A 13,867-nucleotide genomic window follows, 5' to 3' on the forward strand; every position below is an offset into this window, starting at 1 on the left:
TGTGGGATGATGAGAATATCTGCACCAAATGGCGGCCATGGCAACCTATCAAAAAAAAGTGCAGACAGCGCCAGTCCTGGACAGCAGCTGATGAGAAGTGTCATGTCTTGACTTGGATTTCTGATTTAAATAAAGAATTTTAACCTGCAACAAAAGTACAATTATATATTTCCATCTTGTTATCCTCACTAATAACTGGTATAAAACTGGACACGTCACATAAAAACAGATGGGGTGTGTGTGTGTGTGTGTGTGTGTGTGTGTGTGTGTGTGTGTGTGTGTGTGTGTGTGTGTGTGTGTGTGTGTGTGTGTGTGTAACCTCACCGTGTGGCTAATTTATGGTTGATGACTCCGCTGTCTGTGATGACTTCACTCAGACGCAGTTCCAGGTGCACTTTTCCCTGCAGAGAAAACACACACAATTATACACTCTTATAATGTCTGGAGAGAGAGAGCAGCCTTCAAATGTTCAGTGTTACACTTCTTCAGCACGACTGCTGTCCAACAAAAATTATTTGTAATGTGAAGCAGCTTGTACTGTGCGGAGGACAAATGTAATCTTATCTAATATGAGTCTCAGATTGCCCCTCATTTGTGTGTCACTTTGGACAAAAACGTCCCATCAGGGTAATACATGTAAATTTAATCTGAAATGTCAGCTTTTCAAACTTGCTTTAGGCTTAGGAGGCAATCCATTTCGCTCAATGAATAATCCACCGGGATATGAAAGTACTAAGTGGTTGAGAAAATTGTGTCAATTTATAAAGAGTCATGTAATCCTTTGCTTTTTTTGAAAACAGAACATTTACAGAGAGAGCGGGAGAGAGAATCAAGTCCAGCTGTTTCACTCTGAGAACTACAAGCTTATGGTTGCACCCCGGAACGTCAAAATTATGACCTACATTGGTTATATATGATTTCATGAACAATATGAGATTAAAATAATCTTTAAGGAAAAGCCTGATCCCTGAAACATGCAATAACTCTTCCTTAATGACTTCTTTCACTTGACAAAACACACACCAGCATGATGACAGTGGCATTCCTCTGTGTGAAAATAGATGTGATCACAGGCGTCATGCCCAAGTTATTCTCCCTCTGAAGTGATTGGATTAATGACATAATGGCAGCGTAGCAGTGCAGCTGTCTAGAGCAGCTCCATTAATTAACGGCATCAGTATGCAAACTCACTGGCGTCGCTCTTTCTAACTGATTCAAGCTAAAAGGAACAAAAACATGCGCATACACATGTGCACATGGGGCCAAACAATGTGTCCTCTATTGAAATGAGAAGAGAGACACTCTATCTTCCTACTTCATTTGATCCGTCTCCCTTGCTTTCTCTCTTTTCTCTCTCGTTCTCTCACACATCCTTCCTCTCCCCAGCTCCTCACATGAATGTGTCTCTGTTTCAGATAGCTGCTCCAGGGTGACACACACCCATCTGTCTGCAGATGTTACTGTGCACTGCTTATGTGTGTGTGCCCGCGCGCACGTGTGTGTGTGTGCGCACGCGCACGTGTGTGTGTGTGTGTGTCGCTCTATGTGTGTGTTCCGTGTGTTCCTGGTTGTGTGTGCATGCACACGTGTGGGTGAGCGAGAGCATTGAAGAGTGAATAGCAGAAAATATTGCAAAAGTATTGAATGAGCATGTAGGACAAGCGCAGAGAAAGCTTCATATTTGATGAGTGGATGAGTTGAAAAGTTAACCAGTGGAAGAAAATCCTGCAGGGAATACAAATATTAAAATCCAGTGATTACTTAAACTCTGTGTGTGTGTGTGTGTATATATATATATATGTGTGTGTGTGTGTGTGTGTGTGTGTGTCTTAAGTTATACACACATCACATAACTTCAATTTAGATGCTTGAGCTAACAAATGAAGCAACAAAAGTACCTGCAACCATCTGCACACATCCACTCAAAAGATGCACCAACACACACTTACTGAACATGTAAGGGGATTCTCAACAACACACAAAAAAAAAAAACAGAAAAAAATTAAATATTACAGTGTATGCCTTGAGGGCTGCTCACTCTCAGGGTAATCTTCACTTCAGTAACGGTGGGAATGTGTGTAGTGCTACACCAGCCAGTTCTCTAACAGCGCAGAGGGGCATCTCAAATGTCAAGCATCAGTCACATCATCACTAACATCTGTTTTTTGTGGGACAAGGTGAGAATCATTCCCGGGTCAAATGACTCTCCAGTCGTCACGTCACTTATCGGCCCCAGCAGTGATGGAAACATGACACCTGGGGGACACGCTGATTTGATGAGCGTTTGCTGCCTTGAAGTTCCAGACTTTGGTGCGAAAACAGCCAGACGGGACATTATTTATTGTTTCAAGAGAGCAATGAGAAGCAACCATTTTCTTCTTTATATACCAAGACAGTCCCAGGCCTCCATGTTGCTTTCTACTACAATCATGTCTGCTGGTAATAATAAAAGAATCTGCATACGTGCACTGATTGCAGTGTTAAGTACCCATCAGTTTGAAGAATGGAGGCAGCTACACAACCTGCAACCTCAACACATTTTAGCTGAATATGCAAAAAAAAAAAAAAAATTTTTGGAAAAATGTTGTTTGCCCCACTTGTGGACAATCACGTGTTGGTAAGTGGCAGGTGAATGAATGAGACCTGCATGTTACCTGGAGAGCTGCATGACTTTGACCCTGCAGCCTCGGGTGTTTCAGGTGCACACATGCTGTGTTTGTTTGGGTTCTGCCCAGCTTCAAATGTACAAACACACACAACCACTGATACACACAGCTGCAGTGTGCGGGGAGGATTATTGCTTGAAATCCTATATGATTAACAAGCTCTACAAAAAGTTAGGTCAAATAATATCGTGTGAAAATACCACAACTATGAATTTAATTATCTCATGTTTTCTGGAGGTATACAAAGACAAACAGATGAGTACTTTTTTAGTGTGTGTGTGTGTGTGTGTGTGTGTGTGTGTGTGTGTGTGTGTGTTTGAGTGTGTACGGGTGTGTTTTCTCTCTCTGTACTGACCTGCACCTCTGAGTCAGCACTGACAGGCTGCAGCTGGAACCAGGTGTCTTTCCCGTGATATTTCTGCAGGTCTTCTTTCTTCACTGCAACCTTGCCTACGCACACAATAACACACATTAAAAAAAGACAAATGAGCTCAAAACACAAGTCATCCTCGCCGCACCCTTCCTGACAGGCCTACACGTTGAGATGCAAGCTCCAACAAAGGCTCACATGTCTGCTCACGTACTGTAAACCCACACGCGCACCTGCTGCTGATGACCCAGTCATATCACCCCCAAATCAAGTGTAATCACACACACACACACACACACACACACACACACACACACACACACACACACACACACACACAAACACACACAAGCAGCAGTTGATATGGCTGAGGACAGAGAGCACACCCTGAAAAAGATTTGTCAGTTTGTGGTCAGTGTGCTGAAAAGCTCTATCGGAGATGAGAGTATTGACGCCCTCACGTTAATCAAATCTTCACCAAACTTGCAGTGTGAAAGTATTTTATAGACCAGGTACCACCATGGGGTTACCTGGCAACCAGGTGAGACTCCATGTAGCCAATCCTGAATACAAAAATATCAGAAAATTACTGATTTTAAATGATATTGCCATGTAAAAACAGAGGCATATTAATTTTGCACAAACCCTCCAGTGTGCCCTCATATTTTGACAGAGATAGCTTTAACTCTTCTGCAGACTGAACAAGTGAGATAACTGATGTTTTACACTCTGCTTTTTCAAAGATTAAGGAAGGTGTAATCATTTAGCTGAGCTTTAAAGATGCCAGTGGGCATTGATCCTGAGCTAAGCTAAACTAACTAGCTCTAGTTTTGAGTGCATTATCAACTTTGTCCTCCAACTAGAAGCTAGGAAGTGAATAACCTGCCCGGTAACAAATACTGTTGAAACCACAGAAACATAAATGATTGATTGATACGCTGTAGAATATAAACAGACAGCAACTTATCTATTTACTTTTGCCCACATTCTAAATCAAACAGTGAATTGGACAAAATATAAACGTAAACTTAAATTTGGTTATTTTTCCAGAACTTCACGCATGACCCATTTAAGGCAGATTAGGAAAAAATGTTTTTACAGCTTCTGGCTTTTAAAAAAAAGTGATTCCAATCTTTTCGAAAAGAAAACACAACTTTCAAATGTGCTTAAAACTTTAATTAATTGAATCTTGAGTATCAGTGTGACATATTGGCCATATCAGTCTTCCACCTGCCAGCAGCGACATCCATCAGCAGGTTGGAGTGCAAGAAAGCGATCTTTTTTTTGTTTATAATCATAAGCAGACACACAAATTCCCGCACAAAAGCAGCACTGACTCAGCATGTTGCCGTGGAGACAGAGTCAGTCAGCCACTGACTGTTAACATCTGGGACCCATCACTGGTGACAACCAATCAAAACAGAGGAGCGGATGCATGGCCGGGGCTTGAGTGTGCGTAACTGTTCCCCTCCTCAGACGTGATTAGATGAAGGATGTAATCACACCTGACACATGCCCACCTGTGCCCACAGCCCATTTAAATATTTGAAACTTTAATACTTTTCAATATAAATTATTTGTGAAGTTTAAAAATGTTAAAACATAAATATTTGAAGAGACGGTTAATAGTAATGTTATATCAATATGCATGAAATATGAGTGCTTAAAATATATTTAAAGGTATTTTACTGTAGGTTACATTCTTTAGCAGCTCTTTTGCAAGAAGAGTTTATTATATTTGCAGTACGATGAAATGGTTAGACCTGATATCTTAATGCACAACTGTGATACTGATTGTCTCTGAAAAGCTTTGTCTGTGTTAAAATACTACAAAATCTGGCATAGTGAATCAAATAATTACACAATTACAAATAATGTCTTTGAAAAAAGTCTTTCATGTTGTTTCAGTTACTGTAAAATCACAACAAAAGCTGTGAGTGAAGTCGTATCACTCCCTTGTACCTCAGAGGTCTATCAAACGTCAAGAGTTGAGTGATTCATCGAAGTGAAAAGCAATTTAAAATTTTCAATTAAATGATGGATCAGTTACGTGTTATGGCTGTGCAGAGATGTTCTGCCTTCACGTCATCTTCAACAGACTTAAGAAAACATCTTTGTTTGATAGCGATTTCTACAACATTAGACCATAAACAGTTCCCAACAAAAGTTCCCTGTAATAAAGCATATTAAAAACGCAGTACTGGTCAAAATAATCCCTCCATCCATCCATTTTCTCCCTCTTATCCTGTTAAGGGTCTTGGGGGGGCTGGATCCTATCCCAGCAGCCTTCAGGTGAGAGGCGGGGTTCACCCTGGACAGGTCACCAGTCCATCACAGGACCAACACATAGAGACAGACAACCATTCACACTCACAGTCACACCTACGGTCAATTTAGAGTATCAATCAGCCTCGTCCCCTCTTGATGTCTTTGGACTGTGGGAGGAAGCTGGAGTACCAGAGAGAACCCACACAGGAACAGGGAGAACATGCAGACTCACACAGAAAGATCCTGTGATCGAGCTGGGACTCGAACCCGGAACCTTCTTGCTGTGAGGTGACAGTGCTAAACACTGCAACACTGTGCTGCATCAAAATAATCGCAAGTCAATATTTTTCAAAATCATGCAGCCCTACTAAACGTCTGTTGGCTGAGAGTTGACAACACGAGAGGGCGTCACCTGTGTACCCACCAATGCTGGAGTCCCTCCTGAAGACATCCCTGTCGAAGATGTAGAAGGAGAGGTGTCGGAAGCTACGTGGGATCTCGCAGTAGAAGTCCTCGCCGTAGAAGGGACTGGAGAGGAGACAAACTGCTGATTGCGGTATCCGATATACATGCCTTTACCACAATGAATTCTACACATTAAGAGAGATTATTGCTGTAAACATGCATTTTTTTTCATAAAAGTCTGTTTGATATTAAGTGTTAAAGAAAGTGAAAGAAAAATCTAAACCAGGATCAACCAGATTTCGATTTGTTCCACCCTCTCTACCAAATATCAAGATAATCCATCTGGTTGTTGCACTATTCAACTGAGATTAACACACTCACTGACTGAGAGGCGGCGATGGAAATATAACCTCCTTGGTGAGGTTAAGCAATCAGCGGTGTGATCGATCTCTCACTCACTCCATTCAAATATCCGTTAACCAACTGATTGATTAACTGATCAAGCAATCAATCAATCAATGTCTAATCCACTCCTACAGTCGTGCTGGGAACATAGAGGCACCATCGCAAACAGAGAAATGTCTTATTCCGATCGTCGATTTTGCCCAAAGCTGATTTCACTGATTTATCACTTAGACAGAAATGAGGATCCCAAGTCTTTACATGCTGCCATGAATCATGGGGACAATAAAAGGCCTGATTGTGACCGCTGGCTGGAGGGCTGCAGCCTGACTTCACGTAAAATACCATGTCTCACTAATGAGAATCTCACGAGAGGAGCCTTCAGAGCGCCAGCTTATAAATACAGTCGCTTTCTTTTACTCAGAGGACAGATAGCAAGAGGCAGGACTGCACTTATTAATTGTAGCACAGATACCAGATCCTTAAATATATGATTGCGGGCTTGCGTGCCTGAATTTCTACATTCATTGATTCCTCAGGCGCAATGAGTTGCTCCTCACTGAATTCGAAAATACCTCGGATGAATTGGGTACGTGTGATTCATTATGGTCATTTCAATTAATTGATTAATTTGAAAACAAATTTTGAGGACACTAAAAATTGGTTTGAATTACAGGGCTGAGGAAGAATCTTGTTAAGTAACATTAACCCAATGTAATATTATCGAGAGAAACACATCCACAATTATCAGCCTCTACAATACTAATTTTCCAGGCTTTTCATTAATACTGGCGGAAAGCAATGATGATCCTGAAACCACTGCAACAACCAGGAAGCAGACAACACTGTAGAACATTCTGACTGACCTCCTTTTCAGGCTCAAAGCAGGTCTTACTGGTAATGTTATGGCATCACAGTTGTGCACAACCTCTTCTGTTTCCTTTTCCTATTCTAATGGGTTAAATCATTACTAACTAAAAACCTGTGACGTGATCTCTCTCTTGCTCACACGTGTAGATCCTGGTCGCTGGTGGACTGGTGTCTGCTACAATACATTTATCACTGATCTCAGTGATAAAGCTCACAGTGTCTCAGAACATCCATCCATCCATCCATCCATTCATCCATCCATTGTCTACCTCTTATCCTGTTAAGGGTCGCGCTGGGGGGGGGGGGGGTGGAGCCTATCCCAGCAGCCTTCAGGTGAGAGGCAGGGTTCACCCTGGACAGGTCACCAGTCCATCACAGGACCAACACATAGAGACAGACAACCATTCACACTCACAGTCACACCTACAGTCAATTTAGAGTATTAATCAGCCTCGTCCCCTCTTGATGTCTTTGGACTGTGGGAGGAAGCTGGAGTACCAGAGAGAACCCACACAGGAACAGGGAGAACATGGAGACTCCACACAGAAAGATCCTGTGCCCGAGCCAGGGCTTGAACCCAGAACCTTTTTGCTGTGAGGTGTCTTCTAACCACTGCACCACCGAGCCGCGCTGTGTCAGAACGATATCAACAATTAGAAAATGGTTGCTGCTCTGAGTCTAAAAATGTGTTCCCACAAGCTCAGGCCTTTCTAATCTGTGAGTGTCGCCATGCAGCCAATCACAACAGCCGACTAAGGTCATGTTCACACCAGACCTGTTCAAGTCTGTTGACTCCACTTTGCAACACGTAGTCGATTATTCAGGGACCATTGCAGCACCATGATTCTAGGGAACGCAACACAGCTCAGACTGACTTATCAACAAATGGATAAATCCTACAGACTCTCCTCTGACTGGTCCTGTAGCGCCACTTCAAGGTCAACTTTTGTAATTTTTATACTCAGGAAGATGGTTTATAAATTAAAATGTACTGAAAACATTCCTGCTCCATCACAAAGACTTTAATCCCTTCAGCCCTCTGTATTGAACATTTAAGTAGAGGAGGCTAGCATGCTAACATCAGTAATTCATTAGCAGCGGTGCAGGGGATCAATCCAAAGAGGGCGATCTGGCACGACACACAGTCCACACTCATTTCTTCTCATTCTCAACACAGCAGCATCCGGCAAGGTGGTGCAGTGGCCAGTCAAACATGTGGAAGCTCACAGGACACTATGCTGCTACTGTTTACCTCTTGACCATGACGGCAATATTTGAGCATCTTTCAAACCTTCAAATTCCTGGCCTTATTATAGACAGGCTTTTTTTTTGGACTCCAGTTATTATAGACTGAACTCCCTAAGATCGTATTTCACGCCTCACCCGAACCTAACACAACATGGTTTTATACTGTGTCAGTCTTAACCTATGATTAAGTTATGATTTAAATATCATGATTGCTACTTAAATCAGGCACTCCACGTACCAGAGTGACTTCTCCACGATCTTCGTCCTGAAAACCTCCTCTTGATCCAGGTTAACCGTGCAGTAACAGTCCCTCATCCTGTTGGGCCCCGGGTACGGAGGGATATTTTTTGCTTCTCCTGCACAAGGAAAAGGGAGAGTGAGCTGCTTGTATTGAGGAAAACAACATGTGTATTCAGGCACACTGCTTTAACTACTTATTTATTTAAGGACATTCAAAGTGCATCTAAAAAAAAAAGCGTTATATAAGTTTTGTGCACCTGTTTTAGCTTTGAATGAATGGAGAGAAGATCAGGGTGAATCACTTTCACACACACTTTCAGAAACATTACATCATCAAATCCATATAATGAGCTTACCGCTGTGCTGTGTGGCTACTTTTAAACTGGACACAAATACCACACCTAGCACTCTCAGACACACACATCTAACATTCCAAACTATATGTGATTGTTGTTTTTGTGTGTTGTGTGCATACGTATGTGTATGTGTGTGTGTGTGTGAGTGTGTGTGTGTGTGTGTGTGTGTGTGTGTGTGTGTGTGTGTGTGTGTGTGTGTGTGTGAGTTAGTGTGTTTGAGTGAGTATTGTCAGATCTGTGAATGAAAGGAACTGCGTGGGACATTTCCTGAATCCTGCTGAAGCTCAATCTGTTCATCAAACATATGTGACAGATAGCACTCCCTTTCACAAGAATGTGGTCCAACCACCCACAGAGACACACACAGAGACACGCACGTGCGCGCGCGCACACACACACACACACACACACACACACACACACACACACACACACACACACAAAGGTGCTGTCCCAGTCCCTCACTCAGGAGCAATATATTCTACTTCCTGAACTTCCTTTCTTATTCTGTCTCTCTTGGCCCAAGGGAGCCACGGGGCTCTGCCGTCTGCAGTTACACATCAACATTGTTATTGTTTGTTCCAGAAATGCTCCAGTATCTACATGGGACTCTGATGCTGTCATTCAAAGCTAAAACTGGGCTATAGCAAATCTTTTCACTGGTATTTTTGGCCTTTAAATGAGTAACTTTGTCATAATTTGTGACTGCAGTTTGCAAACTGTTTTTAAATGTGGTGCGTCCTGTCGTGGTTCAACATATTTTTGGTATGTGACCTCTTAAAAAGTAGCCTACACCAATAAACCAATATTTGAACAGTAAGAAGCACAGCGAGTTTCATTTTTGATTAAAATGTGTCAATTGGAAGGTTTTGGAGTCCTAGAGGAGGTGAAAGCTTTCAATATTTCACCTAAGAAAAAAAGTTGTTTCTGTTCCATCCTTCGATCGTCTTGTGACTTTTTGCATTTATATGGGACCAAATACACGCCAACTCATGAGGTGATTCTGACCCTGCTAGCCGACCCTGGGCGGGGGGAGGGGAGGCTGTTGACATTTGACACTGGATAACTGGCTGTAAAAGAGCAAAACCAGATACAGCGCTGGCACTGGGGAAGTCATTTATCATATCAGTTTATCTGCATATCACTGCACAAGGCAGTTCATCAATTTTCAGTCTCAACTGCACTTTTAGAAGCAAATTATTGTGAATGTCTTTTTTCTGGCTGACTAAAAATCATGGATGAGAAGAATTCAGTTTCAGATTCTCATAAGAATTTTTTTTTAATGATTCTCCGTAATTGAAAGAGAACTTCTGATGTCCAATAACTGGAAGGATGTGAGTCATGGCACCACCACCATCTGCTTCTTCTCCTCCAGGGAAAGAGTACAATCAGAGTCACGGAATTTATCAGTAGTGATGGAAACATGACATTCGAAATGCACACACATTGCATGTACACAAATATCACCTCCCCAGGAGGTGCTGTTACCCTAGAAACACTGCAGCTACAAACACACAAACACACAACAGCACAGTTAGCTAACAAAGCCCTATAGCCAGCTGCAAGCTGCCTTGCAGGCCGGCTGAGCAAGCAGAAAAAACGCAAATCGAGGCTGAGTAATACATCATCAAATATAAACTGGATATTGCCTAACTGTGATATTGTATTGTCGATTTTTAAAAATATTAAAGATCGTGATAGATTACTTTTCTGCCTAAATCCCTGATAAAAAGAAAAGAGTGCAACAGTTTTCAGTTGAGTGTAACCACACTTCTCATTACCTTGCAGCACCAAGATGACGATGAACGTCAGTTGGATTATCGGAAATGTAATTTATTTTTTCCACATTTGAGCAAAAATCGCTTCAAATTCCAAGATAAAAATGGCTTCTAAATGTGTTGATTTTAATTTTTTCTACCTAACATTAACTACACTGACTAAAGCACCTCAACTGGCAGCTCTGACTATGACAGGACCGCCAACCTGTGGAGAGAAAGAGGCTGAACCATTGTAACATCATGCAAGGTGGCTAGCAGCTCACTACCTGTCCGGCTGGTCAAGAACATTTGTGGTTTTGAAGATCACCACCCCCCCCCCCACCCCCCCACCCCACCCCCCCCCCCCCCCATCCTACACACACATATTTGTGATCCAGCAGTGACAGCAACCAGTTAAGCACAAATCCACCACTGGAAAGTCACTATTTACAACAAAAAGTTTGTTTCCTCACTCTCAGTAATCCCCAACAATGCCTAATATACTGTGTTCCTGTGTCACAGAGCCCCATTGTTGTTCAGAAACTATAAAAACTAATCAATGAGCCCCATTGTTACACTGGATGACAAGTCTTCCTCATGATGAACGTGGACATTGTAGTTTATTTTCAGTCCATCCCTCACACACACACACGCGCGCACACGTGCGTGTGCACACACACACACACACACACACACACACACACACACACTATCCTGCTACTGTAAATACTCAGTGGAGTACAAAATGTGTATTAATCTGTGGCTGAAAATAATCCCTGACAAATGCTTCATTAACTTGCAAAATACTAGAGTGGCCAGCTTTTCAGAGTGGGTTTTAAATATTTATGTCTTCAGTAAGTGGGTTGGGGCTGGAAGCCACACACACACACACACACACACACACACACACACACACACACACACACACACACACAGAGGCCAGGGAAGTCAAAAAGTATTGCGATGGATTAACGCAGGGCTTGGTTGGTCTTTTTATGGAATTTGTTGACATAAGAAAAATGTTCTTGGCTATTTTACATGATGTGCTGCTATTCCCTCGGTGGTGTCCTGAAATACATCATTTCTGTCTGCAGTCAGAGCCAAAAACATCCACTCACCACTTAGAATGAGCACATGTTGATGCATCTTGGACGTTACAACAAAATACAGATGATTAAAGTCCTCACAGTGTTAGGACTGATACACTGAGTCCTACAGTGTGTGGACCGTCACGACAACAACATTAAATCACAATGACAAAGACACCTGAGCGCCACATCACTGTTGTTGAAATGTGTTTTTAAGGAATGTACGAGTGTCTGTGTTTATTTGCCAAAGCAGAACGATGACGCATGTCTGCCTTATCTGTCTTTATCCCTCCACTTCCTTTTGTTATTAGATCTCCCTCCACTTCTCTCATTTATTCCCCCACATTTACTTTATCTCTCCCCTGTAATCCTCTGCACCACCCCCCCCCCTCCCCACACACACACAGACACTCCTGAATTCCTCCCAATCTTCTCCTGCTCTCATTCATGACCCCTGACTGGATTGCAGCATCCAGGTTATCCCAGTGACCAAAGTATCGTGGGATTACAGCTCTCTCAATCCTCTCTCTCTCCCCCTCTCTCTCTGTTGGTGTTTAATGACTCCACTTGAAGTTTATAATCAAATCTTGGGGCAAAAAAAGAGCTACTGGAGCATCAAAAACATCGACAAAACAGTATGCACCGTCTCACTCACACACACACACACACACACACACACACACACACACACACACACACACACACACACACACACACACAAACGTACGTATTCCAAGGTTTGCTCTAAAACCTGTTACTCCAAATGTTCAGGGTTTTTTTTTTAACGCTACTGAAGAGCTTTTTTTCTAAATGGTCTTCCATTGCCAGGTAAGAGTTTCAACCTTTCTAGATGCTGAAAGGTTCAGTTCAGTTGAAGATGGTGTGAAAATCTGCTTGCAGGGATTTGAGGTTACACAAATACACAAAGTTGCTCTTTTTTCAGTTTCAACTGATGTTTTGCAACAGAGGCGAACAGCGTCAGATTCTCGCTCACAGCATCAAAATGTTTTTTTAGGTGGTGATCTTTTATACACCTATAAAAAAAATCGATCTTAAGGGATCTTGTGAGAATTGTCAGTTAAGTTTTGAAGAGTGAAATCATTGATTCAAGATGCTACAGAAGTCACAACCTCCTCCATGAGAGCCGCTTCAATCAAGTTACCACAGTCAACAAAATCACACACGGTAAACGCGTGTCATCGAACTAACCAAGAGAGTTTCTCAATTCCTTAAAGTGGAACTAAATTACTCATATTTTGAAGCGTAATTGGATGCTTGACTTCAGGTCATCACAATTACCTTCTCACTCCTTCTCACTCGTCTGCAACAAGCTCCGTTTCGCCTCACGTTAAAAATTAAAGCTAAGCGTGGTATTTACAGATGTCATTTTATGCCATTGAGAAAAAAACCTTACTTCAGAAAACAAAATCCCACTCAAAAATCCCACTACATCTGACTCCCAGGACCAACAACTGTACTTTGGTTGGTGGTGCACATACATATGTTTTTGTTTTGTTTGTTTTTTTTCACATGTATGCAAGGGTAAAAAATAAAAAAGACAGCAGAGAGCAGTAATAACATGTGAAGCCCTATATTCAGCTTTTTTAGGTGATATTCAGATGCATTCATCAGGAGAAGGCTGCTTAACTGAACCTGCCGTCAATCAAAGGAGCTTCACAATGGTTAGAAAATGGTTCCCAGTGAGTGCAGGTTTGATTTAATCAGCGATTAACTGGCTGAAAGATGATGCAGCACCTTAAGCGGCGGCAGCATCAGCCTGGTAGGGCTTCCTGTTTGGAGCAGAAGGAAGTGTCTGGGCTGTTGTCTTATGTGTCTGGATGAATTGATAAGCAGCTGCTGTCGGAGAGGAAGTTTACTACAGCATTGAGGGTGGAGTGTACCAGTGTATATTTTGAATATTTGAGTGTTTGTCATGGAGACTGAGTTATGAACAAAGAATGAGCCTCTTCACTTATCTGCCATTAAACACTAGAGATCCCGTATTAAAACAATGGGCCTCATTCATGAAATGTTCTGTTTTTATACACTTAAGCTTGTTTTTTTTTTCTACCCTTAAATTGAGTCTTACAGACAGGAACCTGAATGAGGTCCAGTGTTTGTAACCTTCTTATCTTCATCCATGTTTGCTTGTTTTCTCGTTTTCCTCACTGCCTGGCACACCCTTCTTCCTCCTCCT

The 13,867-nt window shown here is 42.1% G+C and overlaps 1 protein-coding gene across 2 annotated transcripts in view; it reads right to left on the reverse strand.

The window, feature by feature from the left end:
• rasa3 (RAS p21 protein activator 3) overlaps positions 1-13,867 on the reverse strand; it is a 45,413-nt gene that overhangs the window by 18,533 nt on the left and 13,013 nt on the right. For both annotated transcript variants that reach the window (XM_086181075.1, XM_086181066.1), the window contains exons 2-5: positions 8,468-8,585; positions 5,729-5,832; positions 3,022-3,116; positions 325-401 (exon numbers count right to left, since the gene is read on the reverse strand). In XM_086181075.1, the coding sequence (XP_086037201.1) occupies positions 325-401; positions 3,022-3,116; positions 5,729-5,832; positions 8,468-8,585 (394 nt within the window). The remainder of the gene's footprint in view (positions 1-324; positions 402-3,021; positions 3,117-5,728; positions 5,833-8,467; positions 8,586-13,867) is intronic.

This window comes from Aulostomus chinensis, chromosome 2 (assembly GCF_037954235.1).
Source record: "Aulostomus chinensis isolate RoL2024-O1b breed Wild chromosome 2, RoL_Achi_v1.0, whole genome shotgun sequence".
NCBI lineage: Eukaryota > Metazoa > Chordata > Actinopteri > Syngnathiformes > Aulostomidae > Aulostomus > Aulostomus chinensis.